At 42.5% G+C, this 20,229-nt stretch overlaps 1 protein-coding gene and 1 long non-coding RNA gene across 8 annotated transcripts in view; one reads left to right on the top strand and one right to left on the bottom strand.

The window, feature by feature from the left end:
* LOC117778788 overlaps positions 1-9,468 on the top strand; it is a 21,581-nt gene extending 12,113 nt beyond the window's left edge. Inside the window, exon 3 of the long non-coding RNA XR_004616845.1 lies at positions 9,338-9,468. This is a non-coding gene — a long non-coding RNA (uncharacterized LOC117778788). The remainder of the gene's footprint in view (positions 1-9,337) is intronic.
* Positions 7,222-19,844, bottom strand: ss18 (SS18 subunit of BAF chromatin remodeling complex). 7 transcript variants are annotated; one of them, XM_034614582.1, is made up of 12 exons: positions 19,675-19,823; positions 19,072-19,148; positions 18,893-18,977; positions 17,791-17,947; positions 15,647-15,871; positions 15,310-15,339; positions 14,443-14,613; positions 14,041-14,118; positions 12,565-12,687; positions 9,968-10,098; positions 9,459-9,521; positions 8,041-8,748 (listed from the first exon to the last, which is right to left on the bottom strand). In XM_034614582.1, the coding sequence occupies exons 1-11, from the start codon at positions 19,741-19,743 to the stop codon at positions 9,504-9,506; spliced, it is 1,164 nt and encodes a 387-aa protein (XP_034470473.1). In that variant the 5' UTR covers positions 19,744-19,823; the 3' UTR covers positions 8,041-8,748; positions 9,459-9,503. The 7 variants fall into 7 exon arrangements, with proteins under 7 accessions (XP_034470476.1, XP_034470472.1, XP_034470475.1 ...); XM_034614585.1 differs by lacking the exon at positions 14,041-14,118 and having other exon boundaries at positions 7,222-8,748; positions 19,675-19,840; XM_034614581.1 differs by lacking the exon at positions 9,459-9,521 and having other exon boundaries at positions 7,222-8,748; positions 19,675-19,840.
* Between the last annotated feature and the right edge of the window lie 385 nt (positions 19,845-20,229).

The raw sequence follows: 20,229 nt of genomic DNA on the forward strand, positions 1-20,229 counted from the left end.
AGACTTTCAGGCCCTTTGATGTCTTCTGCATACGGGCATAATGCATGTGTAATTAATAAGTCATTTGCATATGATGAACTAGGGCACTTAGTCAATGTTCTCGGGATACAAATACCTGAGGAAAACAATAACAACAGAGAACATTAAAAATGGGAGTCTACGCAAAAAAAGACAAATCTATGGCCCGCTTCGGATTAGAAATACATTAGCAGCTAATTATGTCCTAATTGCCAATATTTTAGCAGGTGTTTGTACTTAACCATTGGTAATGCCCTCCTGGAACGAGCTCATCAGGGTTATTCTCAGGTGACTCTCTGCAGTCCTGGGTGATTACGATGCGACAAGATGGACTCATGGTCAAAAAACACGCGTAATAATGAGGCTGCTGAATAGGACAAAAGAACAGCAGCATCAGTAATAATAATATGGACACAGATAGTAAAAAGAAAAAAAAAAAGACGATTCTGTGCCGTCGTCAGAATACAAATGTAAGTGTGACAATTATAAACTGTTGCTCGTGCTGAGATATTAGTGCTTAGAACACACAGTTCAAAGAGAGGTATTAAATTCTTTTCGGCCAAATATTTTCAAAGCAATCAAAGACTCTGGGAGGTGGAAGTCTCTTACCTAATCAAACAGCAAATGTAACCCAGCGCTTGATTAAATATTGAGCTTAGGAGTTTCAGATATCTTTTCTCATTGGGCCTGCTGGCATTTGGCAGCGAGGGAGCATTAAAACTCCCATAAGTCTCTGGAGATGGTCGGTCCACTCCGGTGAAAAGTGCTGAGCCAGCAGGTGAAAATGTCATGGAGCGAAAAGGAAATGAAGCACAGGCGCACATCACCTCGCAGTCTTGTCCACGTCTGACGTTATAGCTCCTGATGAAGTCCAGATGAGTGGAAACTTCAACTTGGGTAAAAGCCTGTTTTGTCATCACAGAGTTAAGATGTGTTCAATGTTGCGTGATACCAGTAAAGGACAGAACTGGGACTTTGGGGCTGTAAAAGATATTTTGACTGTAGAAATTTGAACGTGTTGCAGTTGGAATAAACACATCTATAAATAATAAAATGAATGTTGGATGAATTGTCTTTAACTACATTAGTTTCCGGATCCTGATATTGTGCATGTTGGCTCACTGTCACATCGTCATGGCCTGATGGGGAAGTTGGAGGCCCGATGATATTAAGATTTACCTTCGAATCAAAGCCAATTTTCCAATCTGGTTATGCATATTATTTAGCAAAAATCATCCAGTGTATTTACATTCTGTAATTACCTGTCATTATAGTACTTTGGATTTTTAAGGCGCAGTTTTCACTGCTGAGCTGGATCCAAATTACCACACAAGGGATTTAAAGGGAAACTGTGTCGCATGTGATCCGATGTTACTGTCTGTACATTTATTTTATCAGCCTTGTTGTTGCTGTTCACTCTCCTGCAGAATGTTACTGATCATCCAATTGAAACATTTCCTACCGCTGCTGCTTCACAATAAAGGCATTCAGGTAGTGAAACACGAATGGCCTTTTATTGTGAAGCCAACACAGGAAATGCAATATATTTTGCATTAATGTCAGCACTTGACAATTTTTTATTTCTTCCATAACTGTGTCTACACAACAAGACAATCTTCGTATTGTTTTCCTGCTGCCATTCCCTGTTGTTGTATGAAAAATAATTTAGGAAAAACATACATTCTGTCTCAGATGTTTTTTGTTAAAACAAAGTGAATGTATTTCTCTGCTCTTCACAAAGTTGCTGCTCATTGGGTGTTTGCTCTACTATCAAAATTCATTTGCTGCTTTTACCACCACTGACCACAGGTGTCGCCAAATCAACCACTGAGATCATTGCAACAACAACGTTATTAGTAACAACCATGACCAGTCACAATGTCTGCTGTGAAAATGGCCTGTGTTGTGTTTCCAGGTGTGACTGTGCACATTAACCCTGAATATCACTTTCCACATCTCCACATTAGCTTGTTAAAAATGCTCAGGTCTTCTGAGAGCTGTAATTCCACATATACCCTTGTGTGTTATTGAAACTCCTCCAAACAATCGTGCGTCTACTTTGATTTTTTCGCTCTCACAAGTCTGAAATACCATTTCCGCGGTTCCCAACTCGATACGCGGAGTCACATCAAATATCTGCACAACTTTTTCCTCCATCTTTCTTTCTTTTTTTTTGTTCTACTCCCCTCTCTTACCATGGTATTGTTCGACCTTGAGTGAGATGCTGTCAGGCGCTTTTTAGAACATAAGCGTTGCAGTTTCCCATAATCCACTGGGAGCGCTGAGGTGAGAGCTGTGGCCCAGTAGCACTCTGAGTGGCTGGCAGCGGATCAAAAGCAAACGAGGTTCCTGAGCTCATTCCAATTATAACAGCACACACTATCAACTACAAATACAAACAGCACGTAAGTGATAGCGCTGGTGGCCTAGAGGACTGCTGCCAGAGAGCAGGCAGCATGCTAATCAGGATACCTCTTGCCATGGGCTATTTAGGGAATAGCCTCTCATCCCACCAATTCCCCATGCCTTAGCCAGGGAAACGGAAAAAGAAAAAGGGGAGTGAATTCCCCGAGTGCACAATCCAAGGACAAAATATTAGAAAATGGATCTTTATCTTTGCTCTTGGCCAATATCCATATTAATTGCAACAAAAAAAAAAACAAATGCATACGAACTGAATAAAATATAAAGAGATTTGTCAAACACATACGGCTTCAAATTATGACCATTGTATAATTACCCATTCTTATGATGTTATTCAGTCGCTGAACGAAAGTGAAATAAGAAGAATTGAATTTACGCTTTTGTTGACTTCACAAAGTTGGCATCACACACTCTCCCCTAATGTTTAACCTTTGCAAAAAAAACAACAACTTCACACTGTTTGTTGCAATTAGTCTGATTGTTCATAACAGCATCTTCCCAAGCAGTCTGCCATTGCAGTCAGCCAATCCGGGGGAGTGATTTATATCCGGTCAACCGTCGTGCATTTGGGTAAAAAGGAAGTGAGATGTTTGGAGCGGTTCTGCGGTAACGTGTGCGTTCCCCCACTCGCACGGACAACCCCTCAGAGCTTGGCAACTCTCCAGAGCCATGCAGGGGCAGCGGAGTACAGCGGGAGCCAGAGTGAGAAGCACACATTGTGCTCGGCGGGACCCCACCAGCCCCGGCCCGAAGGCACAACTCTCAAGGACATGGAGAACTGGGGCAAAGAACTTCCAAGCTTCCCACTGTTAGGGCAGGCCGAGGAAAAAATAAAAAGAGGGAAAGTTTCCAAAGTGTCTCTTGTCTGTGTGAGCGTATAATGTGGTATAAAGAGGAAATATGTGGATTCTCCTCGTCATATAACAGCTCTCCTGCATCCAGAACATAAATGTGGTTTAGAGGTGAAATAAAAAGAGTAGATTCACACGTTCTTCAGCCAAAAGAAGGAGTGAAGGGGGTGACGCATCATACATCTGGGCTGCACTCAGGGAGACGTGGTTAAAATGAAGGAATAACAACAAGCTGGTCTTTACTAATACCGTGTTTGTGCATGTAGATGTGGTCATGTTTGTGTTTCTATCTGTGTGTATCCAGACTCTGATCTCATTGTCAAATATAATTACTGATTACACCCATTTGAATCAGTGGCTCACACAGCCTCCTGGTGTGTTTCGGGTTTTTCTCAGACAAATAAACATGTAATCTCCAAATGAGAAAATGCATTTTACCGCTGCGCTGAAGAGTTGTGGTACATGATATTTCAAATGAGAGGATAAATCAATGAATATTTACTGTTTGCAGGGTGATTTAGAGAGAGCCTGCATGGAAGTTAGACTAGTTCGTCTGGATAAATCTGTGAAACGTGATGGAAAATTCTGTTTTTGACATAAAAGTGAACAAAAGAGGCAGCATCATTGACACGACTGGAACAAGCAGCCCTTTCCCTCATTGTCCTTCCAGTCAGGAGCTCAGGTTTACTGCGGGTCAGCCCCCTCTCTCCCTACATCAGGGGGAAGGAACCACACTGATCCGAGATGGAGTACCCCCAACCAAACCTGACCACATCGACCCATGCCACCATCCTGGGCCTCTAATGGAAGTCCCTGGGCATCCAGACGCCTCCCCGCCCCCCCGCCTCCGACATAGGCGTCAAGTAGCGCTCTACTCATCATTGGAAGCAGCAGGCTTCGCAGCCCTCCTTTTCTCTCCCTGGGACTGGCTTTTTGGGAACATTGCAGGCAGATGTGTCCAGATGAGCACGTTCTAATTTGCGGGCCCAGGTTAATGCTCTGCCAGAGGCCCCGGAGGATCAATAGCTTTATTTCCCTAAAACCACCGCATGGTGAGAACCAGCTCACGGGGTGCTTTAATACTGCCACAGCTCCAGCAATGACTGGGCTGTATTGATTGTGCCCATGTGGAACTACGTGCGCCTTCTGGGGAAGGATCTATTTGTGTCACCCTGGGCTGGGATGGGGGCTCCACTGGAGGAGCCGAGAGCTCAGCCAATGGAGGATGCCAAAAACATCAAAACAGCCATGTTTACAGATTACCCAAAGGGAAAGCAAATTACAGCAATTATGCAGGCTGTGGGAATACTGATATCAGCATACCTGCTATTTCACCCAGAGACTACTTTTATGAGGCTAGAACACATACAAAACAGCACACTCAATTTGATTTGATGGCTAAACCCTCAACAAACGATGGGATTTAAACAAAGCACTGAGCGTCGGGTGCATGCAAAACAATGTCTTTCCAGGGGATCACCCTGTTTGTGGATTTCACTTGCAAAAGTAGTTGTTTTGAAACTAGGTGTAATAGCTTTTACAAAGATCTGGGAGGTGAGCATGCGGTGATGAACACGTCATGTTGCTCATCGTCTCTACCGTCGCTTTGGCTTTTATATTTTCTTACCAAACAATGGCAATTAATCATTCTTTGTAAACACCGCAAATTGCTTTACAGAAATCTCATTTACCCCTATAGCATTTATCTCATATATCAGCACAGAGACAACATACAGAGTCTTATCCAAATCACAGGCCTTTGTTTGCAGCTGTCGTGACATATTCATGACTGGGGCCATAATAGTCAGATTCCTGTTATATCCCCCGGGGAGAGCAGAGAGAATGGTGTCACATCCAATTACTGCAGCACACTGTGGAGGTAAATCAAAACTCATGCCATGAACTCTGGAATCTGCGGTTCGTGCACACACACACACACGCATGCATGCACTCAACACACACACACACACGCGCACACAAATACTACATGCTGCATAAGTAAAGCGAGACAATAGTAATATCAACATTGATAGAATATTGGAAAACACATTTTCCTGGTAACTCTGGGGTCATGTATGGATTACACAGGGAAATGGGATTGGCTGGAGGCCGTTGGCTGGCGTCTCCTCAAAACATAAATTGACATACAGAAGATCTAGGAGCGAGCGAGGCACACAGCACTTACTCAAGATTTTTTATACAAGTATGGATTTGTTCACCGGCCGGCGTGCACATATTGAAATTGCAGATGAGGTGTGATGATGGTGCCCTTTTTTATTGGAGGAGAAACAATCAGGTCACCAGGTTCACAGACTCCTTCTCCCCAGCACCAATAAGATGATTTTCTGCACGGTGAAATTAATGCCTTTGTCTCTTGCTCCACAGTCGTCTCTGGAAGGGCCTGGTGGTTTGGTGGTTGGAGGGTATCTCGGCAGTGCATAGCCCCGTTTCACCCTGGAGCGGTGCAAAGCTCCTGCCCAATAAAACAGGCTGCATCCCCAGGGCCCCTCCCTCAAGCCTCCAGTCAGCGCTTGTTTTTGCACCATTTATTTAGTGTGACACATCTCCAATTAAACTGTGGAGGCTGCTGCATTCCCCCCATAACTACCTCTTATACCTCCCCATAGACTTTCTGTCACACTGAGAGCGTGGGTATGAGAGAGTGAAAGGGAGAGTTAGTGAGATAGAGCAAGTGAGAGAGAGAGAGAGGGGGGGGGAGAGATCACATCTTGCCTGCCAGCTATGATCACAATGTCATTTCCCCCTCCGTGCTTAGGAGCCTCCTGTGAAAGGTGCCCTGAATTATAATTATCAAAATATTGAAAAAGATGATCATCCTCTTAAATGATGCTGCCACTTCTCCACACTCTACAACACGCATGGAGTGACGCTCTCCTGGAAGCTGCCTTGATAACTCATTTAGAGCTACACAGCCAAAGACAGCTTGTTTTTGTAAGTCTGCACTTTGTGATGTTGACCTACTCAAATGAATCATTCTCAACTGACACAAGATGTATTTACACTCAACCAGGATTCCTCCTCTGCCTTCACTCCCAGAGTTGTGCTCACCACTTTAGAGTCAGCGTTTAAAGGAGATCTTACAGAGGAGGTGAGTCTCCTTGCCACCTCTTCATCCTCCCCCAACGGCCCCAGACACAGTCACAGGAGGAGTGACTTTGTCCGACCCCAATACCGTCTGCGAGAGCACAGCTGAGGGCAGCAGCTGCCAGGGAGGACTGGTGGGGGAGCGCCCAAAACGCCGGCTCTGCCAAGCGGAGGGGCCGGGGGGAGCCCCAGTGGCAGCTGGGAAGGGTGGGGCGGCCAGCTGTGGAGCAGCAGGATGGTGGGGTGACTGGGAGATGCCACTAAACCTGAGCAGTATCACACAAAATGCACACAAACACATTTTTATACATAGGTGCAATCGTAAAGCGTTCACACTTCCCATCTTTCCTTTAAGGACTTGTGCTGCACTCGCACACACAAACACTCATCCCTGGCACAGAGGCAGCCCCAGCAGTCTGTGGCCCTCTTAACACCAGCACCGCTCTCCCATCACATGCTTCGGCCACACATCTGGCATGCCATCTGTATCACTCCCCCCAATGTGACAGGTAGTCCCTCTCCCTCTCTGGGGGGAGCAGGGAGGGAGAGAGAGAGACACGGAGGGTAATTTTGGGTGTAGATGTGCTCTGGACCTCTCCGGATGCATCTGGACAAGCAGAAACGCTGCTGAGCCAGGCGGGGTCATTATCAGTCGGACACTCGCCACCAGATCGCAGATGAAGACAAAACAATTATATCATACTGTCACATCCTGACGGCACCACTAGTGCACATCCTGTTTGTGCTGTCATCAGAACGTATGGTTTTCTCCTGCAACTCGATTGAAAGGTCAATCACTAAAAATAACACAAGTCAAAATATATTAAAGATTCTTCCAATTTATTTTAATGTACAGTTATACATTGCCATGACACAAATGTGACCACCACTTGGATGAATGATGGAGAATGGAAAATATTAAAACAGCCATATATAAACAATACCCAGAGGAGGTGGGATTCCTCTTCTTTCTGCCGATGTACATATGGGATCGATAAAGTATGCACCGTAAAACAAGATATCAAGCCAGTGATATAAAACTGCACCAGTCTTTACTGTGAAATTAGGGAATCCATTTCAGAACATTATTTTCACATCTTATGTTACATATTTGACAGTAACAATCTTTATTATTCACACACACACACAACACTATTCGAATGACATCAACTTAGACATTTATTCAAAAAAAGGGGGGAGGGGGTTCCAGCATCGTCAAAACCAACAAAAATAATCTACTTGTCGGAAATATTTATTAAACCGATTTGCAGTCAATGGACAAGACTGAGGTGCTTGTATAGAAGAAAAAAGGCTCCATAGAGAATTATTTTACATTTTGCATTGAGATCTGCTACATATCACCTGTTTGAGCACATATATGAGGAGCATTGGACAATATTGTGTCAGGTGATTTGTTTGGAAAATCTATTAATGATCCAAATTTCATTTATATCAAAAAACAAACAAGAAAAAACAAACAATAGAGCAACGGTCACATGTTTTCAACATTTCTTTATACCAGGTGCACTGTTGGTGTTTGGCCATTTTTTTTACAGATTCTCTTTTACAGTGTCCATGTCATTTATTTTGCAGATCCAATTCAACACAACAAAGAAATAAAAGAAAAACAAACATAATGTGCTGGATGGGATCATCATTTTAAAGATCATAAAAAACACTGACACATACATTTGATGAAATAAACAACACAGCTTTAGTACTAGTTTCTGATGTCTTATACAAAGTTAGCTTGGTCTAAAAAGCATAAAATATATTTTTACATCATCACATACATCAAGACATGTACCATGGCCTAGCGGGAAGTTTGTCAGGTGCATTATTTCGTATGTTAAGCCCCCACACGTTTCTCTACTGCTGGCATTATTGCTTCTTATGAACGCGGAGCTGAACCATAGAGAAACAATGCACCACAGTAGATTGAAACTGTACATTTAAATCTCTGTTATCCCAAAAAAAAGATTTTTGTTAGCTCGTTTCACAATCTGCAATGCTGAAGGATAAGGCAGTTCCATTTTTTTAAGGCATTGCTGCTTTGAGACATACTGGAACAAAGGGAGAGTCACGGACTTTGACACTGATCGAGTCCATGTACATGACCAACAGAAAACATTTTACAGGCAAGGATGAGAGCCTAAAAAGAGGGGGGGGGCAAACGTTTCTTGTGTTTTTGAGTGTTGCATGTTCGTGTCTGAGAGAATCTCAGTGAGCTGCAACAATCTTTAAAGTCTGCTGAGCGGTTGACCGGAGGTCAAAGCTCAGACAGAGATTAGAGCAGAGCTGTGGGGGTTGCTGTGACCTTCTCTCATTGCTGGTAATTTCCGTACTGGCCCTGTGGAGAGAAATGTGACAGACACATGTTACTCAAAGTAAAAGCACAAAGTAAACACTTCTAGTCACAAATCTCAATGGGGTGCAAAAAAACATATACTGCAAACCATGATTTATGGTGCATTTGCTGGTGTTGACCAGCAGGTGGCAGTATGGCCTCAACTTGTGTGCTCTATATTGTAACTTGTTACCTCAGGTTTCAGCTGCAGTTTGGCAGAGGACAATTTTCCTCAGTAAATAGAGGATACTAACTTCACGTGAGACAGGTTCATGTAGTATTGAATGCATTTCTAAACAGGGGTCGAGGTATGTGTTTGGAATTAATGGCAAATACATAGGGAACAAATTTGGAAACAAACTTTGACATTTTCATATACATAACATCAATCATTTGAAAATGTTATCAAGAGCAAAGTCATTAAAACCAGTGTTGTAAAGAGACAGTCAAAGCAGCTAAGCTTTGGCCGTCTCACTGCAGATAATAAAGCATGCTGTGTTTCTGGACCTCATGACTTAAATTCGACCCCTGGTTAATAACAAATCAAAAAGGAGAAAAATAAAATAAAGATAGAAAAAAATAAAACTTCGAGAAAAGAGAAAGATGGAAGAAGGATAGAGACAAAATAGACAGAGGAAACATAACAAATGAAAATTAAGGCTAGGTGGTCAAACGTCTAGATTGGACATTGAGGTCTTCACAGCAACCATTACCTTTGCTTCTTATAGAGCTAGTCAGGGGTTCAAATCCCCGGGTCTTTATTTCCTCATGTGCCCCTGAATATTCAAAGATAAAGATATCAAAGAGTAGCTGTGGTCCCCACATGAGACCACAGGAAATACAGGGCAACAAATAGGTCTCCTCTTAAACACTAGAGCAGTCTGCATCACGTTTAAGGAAGAATCCTCTTACAGCCCTCATATTTCACTGGTATGGCATACCATATTAGCCAGGATATGACTCAGGTTAACAAGTGACACATACACCCTCTAGTAACACATACTCTTGACGGGAAGAACAGAAATTACCCCCCAATTTGATGACAGCATGCACAACATACTACCTTTAAATGTTTACCTTCTAACTCCACTCACGTTGATGTCTCACTGAGAATTACACAACATATACAACTTATTCTGGCAATAAACATCATGAAAGGGACAAACTAAGACCGATGTGTAGACGAGTCTCTGTGACTGTCCAGTATTGTGGGTGTACTCACTTGGTCATAACCGTAAGGGCGCTGCTGCTGGCCCTGTGGGGGTCCAGGTTGAGGAGGGCGATAGGTTCCATACTGCTGCCCCTGCCCCTGAGGATAGTTGGGATACTGCCCGGGGGCACTTTGGGAGGGACCTGCGACAAAAAGGCAGAACTTAGTGTTAAATTATGAAAGTGTATAGCTTTGAGTAAAATTAGACAGGCAATAAAAACTACATCAAGATACTTCTAATATGTCCTCATGTGCACATGAGTTCTGTTCACACTGGGAATTTTCTTCAGAATGCAGGAACGTTTGTCTAAAAATTTGATAATGTAAACCCCAAAAAGCTTCCTTTGGACCTTAGAGCCACTGAAATGATCAGTTCCAGTGAGAGTATAGAAGGTTTGTATTAGAGTGGAGTTCATGCTGCACTTTTCTGTCAGAACCTGTTCGAGAGCAAACTGACCTGACCCCGGCAGGCATTCTGTATTTTGTGTACTCCGGAACCCGACCAAAACACAATGTTTGTGTTACCCAGTCCCTGACATGCATCGTTATTGCTTGTTTTCCCCCCTAATTAAAGCCATGTGCAGTAAAAAATAGATATGATTTCATAATTTTTGTCTGAACCTGTGCTGGACCAATGGGTTACGATAGGTTCGGGTCAGGTATCCACACTCTAGTTTGCATCAAGTCATAAAACTATTTTTCACTTGAGCAGAAGAATTATTCTTGTGTACACGCAAGAACCCAGCTTGATAATGATCAAAGTTTTGCTCATTAATCATGTCCATTTACTCTGGGAACTATGGGGAATCCCTGTTATTCTTCTATCACTAATCGGCTAAAATAAAAATAGCTGATAGATGGCGGATGTCTGACCCATTGGTTTAAGGTGCCTCTTAACAACGCCTGACTCAGTAATGAATGAGTGAGTCAGGTTGGAGAGTCAGGCGGCGGTTCCGTAATGCGAGGAGACATCAAGGAGATCCTGTTGGTTTTCATTAGAGGAGCAGGCTTCATTAAAAAAGAAAAAAATCTTTTCATCAGCCTCCATAAACTGTAGTTATCTCTGCCGACACTGTTAAAAAGTGGGCAAAGCCTGACAGGGCTGGAGTCAAATGAGGCCCACGCTGCATTGTTATGTGCCCATAATAACTTATACTGTGGAGCATGAGCTTGTGGGGACCTGCAGGAGAAAGCATTTGTGTTTGCCAGATGGAACTCACCTCACAGCCGCTGCCTCTCTGCTACCTCATTACTGACATGAGCTCTGGTTCAGACAGTGGGAGAGCGATGGAAAGTTCCAGTAAAAAATAGGATGAGGGGAATAGAAAAAGCCTTGAGAGCTGCGAGTATTGCACTCAAACTGTAGACTTTCTAGACTTAATTAATTGTGATTTACTCTCAACGCCAAGAATGGGACTGGACAAGGGATTGGACAACTTTACTCAAAAGAAATTTGTACTCATATGGATGTAGATTGTGTTAAAAAAAAAAAAAAAAACTTAATTAAAAAAGTATCTTGAAAATTTGATGCTTATACGTCATTCCCAGGTGAGAGCTGCACCGAAAGAAACCACTAAATTCAATTCAGGCCCTTTGCAACCTGTGCATACAAGTAATAATTGATAATTAAAAGTCTATGGACGCTACTGCAGGCATAGATTTTATGCAATATTACCTACATAAGACAAACAGCCCGCCACTTCTCATAGAATTAACAGCAGAAAAGGTGGAGATATATATAATCAACATTAACTCCACGGCAGCAGCCAACAAACACAGACAAGGCCCTGCGTTGCTAGGCAACAGAGTAGTTAGTGGCGCTCTCCTCTGTAAAGCGAGATAACAGTCAAATATTTGTTGCAGAAATCTGTCTGAAAGTTTCTCTGAGTGTCTTGTACACTTTTATAATTTTCAAATATTGTTAAATGTAACAGTCCAATCAGCCTCCGAAAAGGTGCTGTCGCAATATGAAATATTAAAAACAGCAGAAACTGGTGTTTGAGTCTGGAAACTTGCTGCTGTCACCGTGTGGTGCATCAAAACAGCAGCGGCTTCGTCTCTGCTGCAGCTGATTTGACTCTTTTAAGCAAATAAAAATGTACAGTAACAAAGTAAATTTTAATTCTTAACCTAACTTCAGACAGTGTTAACTTAAAATTTTAGCTTGCCTTTTCTTTCATAAGTTGCGAAGACTTCACTTGTGCTAAGCCATTTAAAAAGTTCCAATCCTCCAAAAGGTTTGGTTGGCAGGTGAAACACTTTGCCCAGTTTCTGTGCCCATCATGCAGAGATCCTTCCCCACTCCCTCAGAACAGTGTCTCATATCAAACTAAATCAGCAAGAGAAATGCTGATGTGGTGCCAGTCGCTACTGATTAAATTACTCTTCCATAAAGCTGCAATACCCAAACCGTTCACCAAGAGCAGGGAGTTAAAAGAACACCTTAATGATGTCTTGACATACATTTGGCAAAGTTACATTTACGAGCGGCAGTAGCCACCAACTCACTGAGGAGGAATTATAGTTCACCAGTTAAAAAGATGATCCAGGAGAGCAAATGATGTCTCCTACAGGACTAATATGTGGCCCAGTTTGATTTGGTAACTCACCGTAAGCCTGCTGCTGTGGTGGGTAGCCCTGCTGACCTGGGTACTGCTGCTGAGGAGGGTAGCCCTGCTGCTGGGGAGGGCCTTGCTGGTATGCTTCCTGTTGTTGGCCATACTGGGCATTACCTTCAGGGGGCGACACGGGCATTGTGAGCAACATGTCAACAGCACAACAGCAAATCCCACAGGTAGATTCTGAATGAAGATTTATTTTTTTCTAGGGGCAGGTGATGTCTCCAATATACTCAAATGTATTGTGGCTTGTTCTAATGGAAAGTAGTAAATAAACGACTAAAGAGCGAACAACGAATACAAATTGTGACAGATTTATTTAAGCTGACGGCATTAGACTCGCTTTGGTGTTTCGCTCCCGTCACCTATGGCTCTCTCCCACTCAAAGAAAAAGATCACGTGCATACATCTCACACACACACACACGCCCAGCCATTTCGACCACTCTCCAGGGAGAGTGTGTGTGATGCATGTAGGTGAGACGAGTGCGTTTGTACCTGCAGGGAACAGGGAAAGAGCCTCGAGAGTGAAAGGAGTGAAACGCCAAACCAGGTTTATACATGTTGAGTACTGGATCCATCATATTAGCACTGTATGTGTATCTGCAAAACCATTGCAACAAAAGAAAGCAGTACCGCAAACTTTTCCACAAAAATGGTTGAATTTTCTTTATTTCACATAAAAGGACACATTGGTGTTTAAAAAAGGTCAAAAGGGAAATAGTGTGGTAAGTAAAGGAAAAAAACAAACATAAGGTAAATGTTAATTGGACAAAGAAAGAAAAAAGGAGTTGTTTAATATGAATCTTAATTTCACACCAAGAGTGAAAATTGGCTGAATGTCAACCATTAGAGAAAAATGCAGCGGTAGCATATTTCTGGGAAAAAAAGTTTGGGAGATTTGTTAGTCAGTAGTGCTGCTCTTCTGCAAATCATATGAATTACTAATTTTTGTGTGTGAATAAAATCTGTATTTACAAATAATGGCAGTCAGCTTCATGTAGTTAATGAACTCTCTAATTACCTACTACTCCAAACAACTAGTTGTAAAGGCATCACATGTGGCGATCTGAAGGGTGAGCATCTTAATCTTAATCGTCTTTGGTGCAGTTTTGACGATGAAGACTCACACGACTCCCTGACTTTTCTCAGGTAAAGCCACAGGTAGAGCACCAGCCACGACTGGGGGATGTCATTACAAGACAGGGTGCTACCTTGACGTCGGCCTGCAGCAGCACCTTTTGGACGACGGTGCATTCTGGCACGAGGATGTTAAACTCAAAATCAGGTAACACATTTTTGTCTTTGTTAGAGCCAAGAGTCACTTTGATTCCCCCAGAAAATAATGAAGAAACTGAAGCTTTGCATCCGTCGCAGTCTCTTTACATCATTGTGTATTAACACAACTCCTGGGTTCATTTTCTTTTTTTTTGTTGGTTTTCTCCAAGTGACCGGAGGGTTCTCCTACCTTCTGAGGCTCCCTGTCCTGCGTGACTGTACTGGTCCCCATAGTAGTCTTCCTGCCCTGGGTACTGCTGAGGGGGTCCTACATACACATACACAACATACACACAAGTAGATTCAAGGTGTTGTTGGATCGGTTTTGTGGGGGGAGGAGCAGAGAGGATGGATTCCTTGCTGCTAGTTCTCGCTAGAAAGCTGTCCTTTGGTCACTCGACTACTTTTCTTTTTTTTTTATTGGAGGCTTTAGATTACATCTTTAGTCATCAAGATGTCTGTGGGCTACAGAAGTGGAAATAAAGGAAATTGAGAGGAACAATAGTAAGAAATTCAGAAGGGAGGGTTAGGGAGAAGGAAAAACCAACACTCACAACTTGCACACTTGACAGACACACGCTGAGGGGTATACCTTGCTGAGGAGGTCTGTAGGGCGGCATTGGCCTCTGCCCCATGACATGGTTCCCCTGGTTGACTTGACCCATCATGCCCATAGGGTTCTGTTGTCCTTGGTAGTGCTGTCCGCCACCACCAGGAGGCATGTTATACTGCTGGGCTGGAGGCTGCTGGTGCATCATGGGGCCTGAAGTATACCCAAAAAGAGATTACTCTCACACTGTACAATAGACTGGTAATTTTCATTAATAAAAACTGTAAAGGAAAATCTGTTTAAAACATTTTCTTCACAATGAAAAGTGACTCAAAGTAAAAAAAAAAAGTAACTTGCAAGTATTACAAGACACATTATATTTTTCATCAACACATAGAAACAATAATGTTAAGACAATGGACATGTTTCAATGCAAAGTCTTATTCAACAATGTGCAAGCAACTGCGAGAGCAAATGCTAAATCTCCTGATGATTTAAAACCTTGCAGAAATGCATGTTTGTCAGTACTGCTACCTGATAAGAAACTGATTTATGGATTAATTGATCCACAATTCACTAAAATAAGACAAGGAACAACAAAATAAACTTAAAAACTTGTAGGCGACACACTAACATTCATAAAAAGGTAAGCCAATATGTAATCATGAATATCACGTGCTGTAGATGTGGAGGTAACATTTAGTGCTAGCAGTCATACGGTCCATCCTAAATGACCACCTAGCTGTTTGCTAAACAAAGATCACAGTATTGATGCAATAATATAAAATCTCTGAGTTTAACTGAACAGCTGAGTGAATCAACAGTTGGATTCACTACGTTAGCAGGAACAACTGTACTGGATTAGAGAGAGATGCTGTGTTCAAACAAACACAGTTTGGAAATGCTTACTGGATTTACTGGGGGAGTCAGTCTGTATTACTACAGAGAAACAAAAGAGACACCTGTAACCATGGTAACTGTACACAAAGATAGCGAAAGCTATAGTCCTAAGATAGAATGACTAAAATTTGATTATACTAATACACATTTTCATCAGAAAGCAAACTAAATCAAAACCAATTGCTAAAATTAACATTATTTAACACTACAACACTGAATACACATACTGTATAAGCAGTATATGGTTTGTCAAATGCAGGTGATGATGTGCCGCTACGCCAGCAAGATAGATACGGTATTGGAAATCATTAAAACCGAGAGCAATCTAATAACGGAGCCATATTACCTTGATTGGGCTGCATGTTCATGTTTGGCCGTGGACCATAGTTTGCCATGGGTTGGCCCTGGGTCATGTTCATTTGGCTCTGAGCTGGTATGCCCTGAGAGGAGGGGACGGTGTGATTGTAACCACCCATCGTGCCATGACTGCTGGGGGGCATATTCATAGAGCCACTGGGGATGTTTGGGGGCTGGTTAGGACCTGGACCTTGCATGGGCATGTGATTAGGCCCTGGAAAACAACAACAGAGATGATTCATGAAAATACAGGTACATTATTAAGTACACATAGGACTGGGTGATACAACATCGTGATAATTAACGCAATATAACTTTTCCTCGATAGAAATATAAGACATGGTCGATATAATGTCGATTGAACTCATTCCATCCATGTTTTGACAGACAACACGAACAACCAATGATAATGATCGCTGCACCGAACCAATCAAGTGGCTGGAATAGAGTTACCGCCAGGCCAGGTTAGTTTGATGCACACAGCAGCGTAGGAGGAGCAGCCGGCAGCAGCACACATGCTAATGTTTGGGTTCCTGCATAGAGGTGGACGACTCTGCATCGATGCAGTGACTGAACATAATCAGATCATGTTTTCCACTGCGTTCATAGTTTTAACGGGTTTTCAACCCCTGAATAATTATAACCATCACTGCTTCAGGGTCACACAGACGCACATTAAAAAGGTCCGGTCGTCCTGTGTCAGAGTCTCTGTCGGAGTCTGCTTCCTCCTCAGTCCCCCTCTGACCTGGGCTCACTTTACAATTTAGCAATAAACACCATCACTGATCACAAGTTATTAGGACACGTACAGGACTGACGTTTACTTTGTGTTTCTTTGCTCTAGAGTTTATGTGACATGTTTAAACCTGCTACACAACAGGAGACGTAATGCGCAGACAGGACATCAGGGTTAAAGTGACCGGAACGATTCAGAGTCATGATCCGACATCATCGATTAATAACTATTTTAGAATATAGGACTAGATGGTGAATATCCCACTTGATTAACGGTTTGTGTGTGAAGAGGGACAGAGACAAGCACACACGATCACACAAAAGATAAATTCTTCCCGCGGCGTTTTAACTTCATTGTTGCAGAAGGAGTGACGCCCCGTCAATCCAGGAACATAATATAAAGATTTTTATAGAGATCAGTTCTACGTGTGAGTGATTAGAAAATATCAGAGGAGCAGAGTCACTTGTTGACCTGCGCCAGTGTTGTGCCAGTTCACACTTAAAAAGAACTAGTTCAAAGTGTGAGTAAGTAGGGGCGGGGCCCCGGGGCATGTGTGTGTCTAAACTCCTACTCTGTTCCAGTCTCAGACAAACTGGCTTCAGCAGTAGTTAATGCGTCTGTACATCTAACACCCTCTTGTCGTAAACTGATTCATTCAGTTCAGCGTTCACCAAAAATATGAACATGTTCATGAGTAATGCACCTGCGTGCAGCGGCGCTGATTGGATATATAACGATAGACTGATTATGAAAAAAAAAATTGTAATAAGATTTTTTTCCATATCTCCCTAAGTACATATAATTATAATGATGTTGTGGTAATAGCAGCACTGTGGACCAGTTTGGGTTTTCATCAAAAAAGATGATCTATCCACAACAACAACTAAATCTTTGGTTGTCAAAGTGTTTATGATATAGAGCCATATAACACTCCAACTTGGCACAGTGTACGGGTAATACCAAAATTAATAATCGAATGTCAAGCCTTGATTACATTTCTTTGACATTTTGGCTACAAGTCTGTTGTGAGGTTAAAATCTGAAACATAGAATGGCATAGTGTGGTACATCCAAAGGAAAAGTTAATGCCATTGGAAAAACAACATAAAGTGGACATTTTTTAATATTACATTTGCAAACAAATCTAAACACAGCAAACATTAAAATAAACAATGTCACTAAAGCAGAGAGCATATTCAAATGGAACACAAGTCTAAGACCACCAGAGCTGGCAAATGGGTGACATCATCCTTCAGCAAAGCAACCTCCCTCACATTTCTGTGGTGTTGCTAGGCAACCCAAGTGAGACAGGCACTGAGGGAGAAGAAGGGGAGAGAAAAGAAAGACAGAGGAGGGAGGGAAGTTTGTTGGGTGTTGGGGGGGGGGGTGGTTACTTACCAGGCATCTGTCCATTCATCTGGCTCTGCATGTGTGGGGCTGGAGGGCCACCGCTGACCATACCCTCAGAGGGCATTGTGTGACCGTGAGGAGGCTGAGGGGGAGGTCCACTTTGGTTCATCCCACCAGGGCCCATGGGCATGTTTTGAGTGGGTGGCTGCAAGCACAATACACAGACACAAAAACACACATCAGCCAGCTATAAACACATCTTAGCCTGTCACTCAGAGGAGAACTTAAAAAAAGGCAGTTAAAAGCCAAAATCTCTGTACAAAACTATTTAATTCAGCACAGTTGTAATGTAGCCTCATCAACAAGGAGAACAACCATTTAGAAAGATTCAGCATGTGTAAATGAGGGCTACAGATAGACATGTGGTACAATGAATAGTCACATACTTACTGAATAAAGTATGCTCATTTAAGTCATTAATAACTACAAATGTGTTTTTAATAGAATGCCTTTAAGAGTCAAGGAACACAAATACTTAAAAAGTTGAACACATAGCATTATTCCCCAAGTAACAGTTACTCCAATCTGGGCTGTTGCAGGTTAATGTGAGGTGGTGATACTTCCCATAGGGCTGTGGGGCTTCAAAGAGAAAAGGCTGAGACACTAAGACTTGTAGCCTTTAGTCTTGATCAGGCAACATAAAGTTTGGACTGACCATTTCCCTTAAAGCTATGACAAGAAAATCTTATCTTAATGTTAAAAACTGATGGGATTTGTATTATACACAGCATTTGATATTAAATCATTATTTGTAAAACTTGTTGGAAAATATACACCTAAAATAAAGCTTGTAAGGCTTTTTAGCGGAGTGACCAAAATAAGAGTTTATTAATTCATGTGACTCTCAACATCCTTATTTTTTAAAGATAATCCTTTATTAGTCCCACAATGGGGAAATGTGCAGTGTTACAGCAGCAAGAGTCAAACTAGGCATCAGTAAGTAATAAGTAACATGCAATTGAATTAAGACTTAAGTGAGATGTGTTGTACATGATCTCAACCTTAACCACCCCATAAGGCAGAGAGGTCCCTCTGGTGTTAAACTTTACTCTTCACTCACTGGAAACAATCAGCATGGACCAATACTCACAGCGGGGAGGAGAGACTGCATGTTTTGATTGGAGTCTGCTATCGTGGCGAGGTACACTAGATTTCTGTGCAGCATCTGTTGATACCTGGAGGAGGAGGAGATTGAGAAGCATCAATATCCATCTATGGTTTGTATCCATGTGAGCTTACAGCTACAGTGACGTGAGGGAAACAACTTACTGTGAACACTCTGCTGTTTTGCCTTTACTCTGGAAGTCCATTATACACTGGATCAGATGGTTGTTTTCGTCGAGTAGCTGCGACAGTAAATGCAGAAGGTTTATCTCACGTTTGTGACATGAAGTGAAATTACCCACACTGAATAAATTAGTATACAAAGTCCTTCTGTTGGTGATGGTTATTCTGCTGTAGTTGGGTAACAACGGGGGTGATGGAGAGGGGAGGAGGAGGAGGAGGAGGAGGATGAGGAGGGGGGGGGCGTTTTTTTGTTAAATATGAGTGTGCATTTCTGGCTAACAAAAGACGCGTCTTGCTAGCTTAGCTGTGCCCGGCTAACAAAACCGCAGGCCTGCCGTTCATTTTGAAGAGCATGTACGCGCCGCTCCGGTGAACCGACAGGCGCCGCAGCGTGCGCACATGGCGCCCTGACTCCGGAGAGGTTTCATATTCACCGCGCTTTGACCCCTGCAACATTTTTTCCCCCCCGAGCTGTTTCCCGGTCGGACTGGGATTGGGCCACTGCTACGTGCGTTAGCTCCGCGGCTAGCCGCGTAGCGTAGCCTCCATTCTGCGACGCGCAAAAAAAAAAAAAAGATGAATTACCTTTTGAATTCCCGCGGGTGTAATGTCGCCTTTCCCGCGCTGCCTGTGAGGTGCGAACGCCACCGACATGGTGATATCGTAAAGAAGCGACGTTATCTAGAGCATGAAAGTGTGAAGAAGCTAACACACTTAACAAACCTGGAGAACTCAGACTGGGGAGAATGGGATGCGATTTCATAATGCAGGGGTCCAATTTGAGGGGGGATACAGCGCATTTGAAAATGTAGTATAAGGGTATTGTACATTTTTACGACACAGGAATAAACGGGATTAATGCACACATTTTAAAAATCCTAATATTACTATGAATATTCGTAAATATGATTTAAAGGTCATTACTTTAACCAAATTTAATTGTCAGCCCCCCCCTTTTCATATAGTGGAACAGTCTAGCTCTCGTTCGAAATGCCACGGGAAATGGACCGCTCGACAAAAAAAGGGGAAACAGAGATTTTAAATATTTGATATATATTTCTAAAAGATATTAATATCATGGCATCAACTTCAAGGAAATACTAGTATATATGAATATTCACTACTCCGGATTTTACGAGT

The sequence above is a fragment of the Hippoglossus hippoglossus genome, chromosome 17, assembly GCF_009819705.1.
Source record: "Hippoglossus hippoglossus isolate fHipHip1 chromosome 17, fHipHip1.pri, whole genome shotgun sequence".
Lineage (NCBI taxonomy): Eukaryota > Metazoa > Chordata > Actinopteri > Pleuronectiformes > Pleuronectidae > Hippoglossus > Hippoglossus hippoglossus.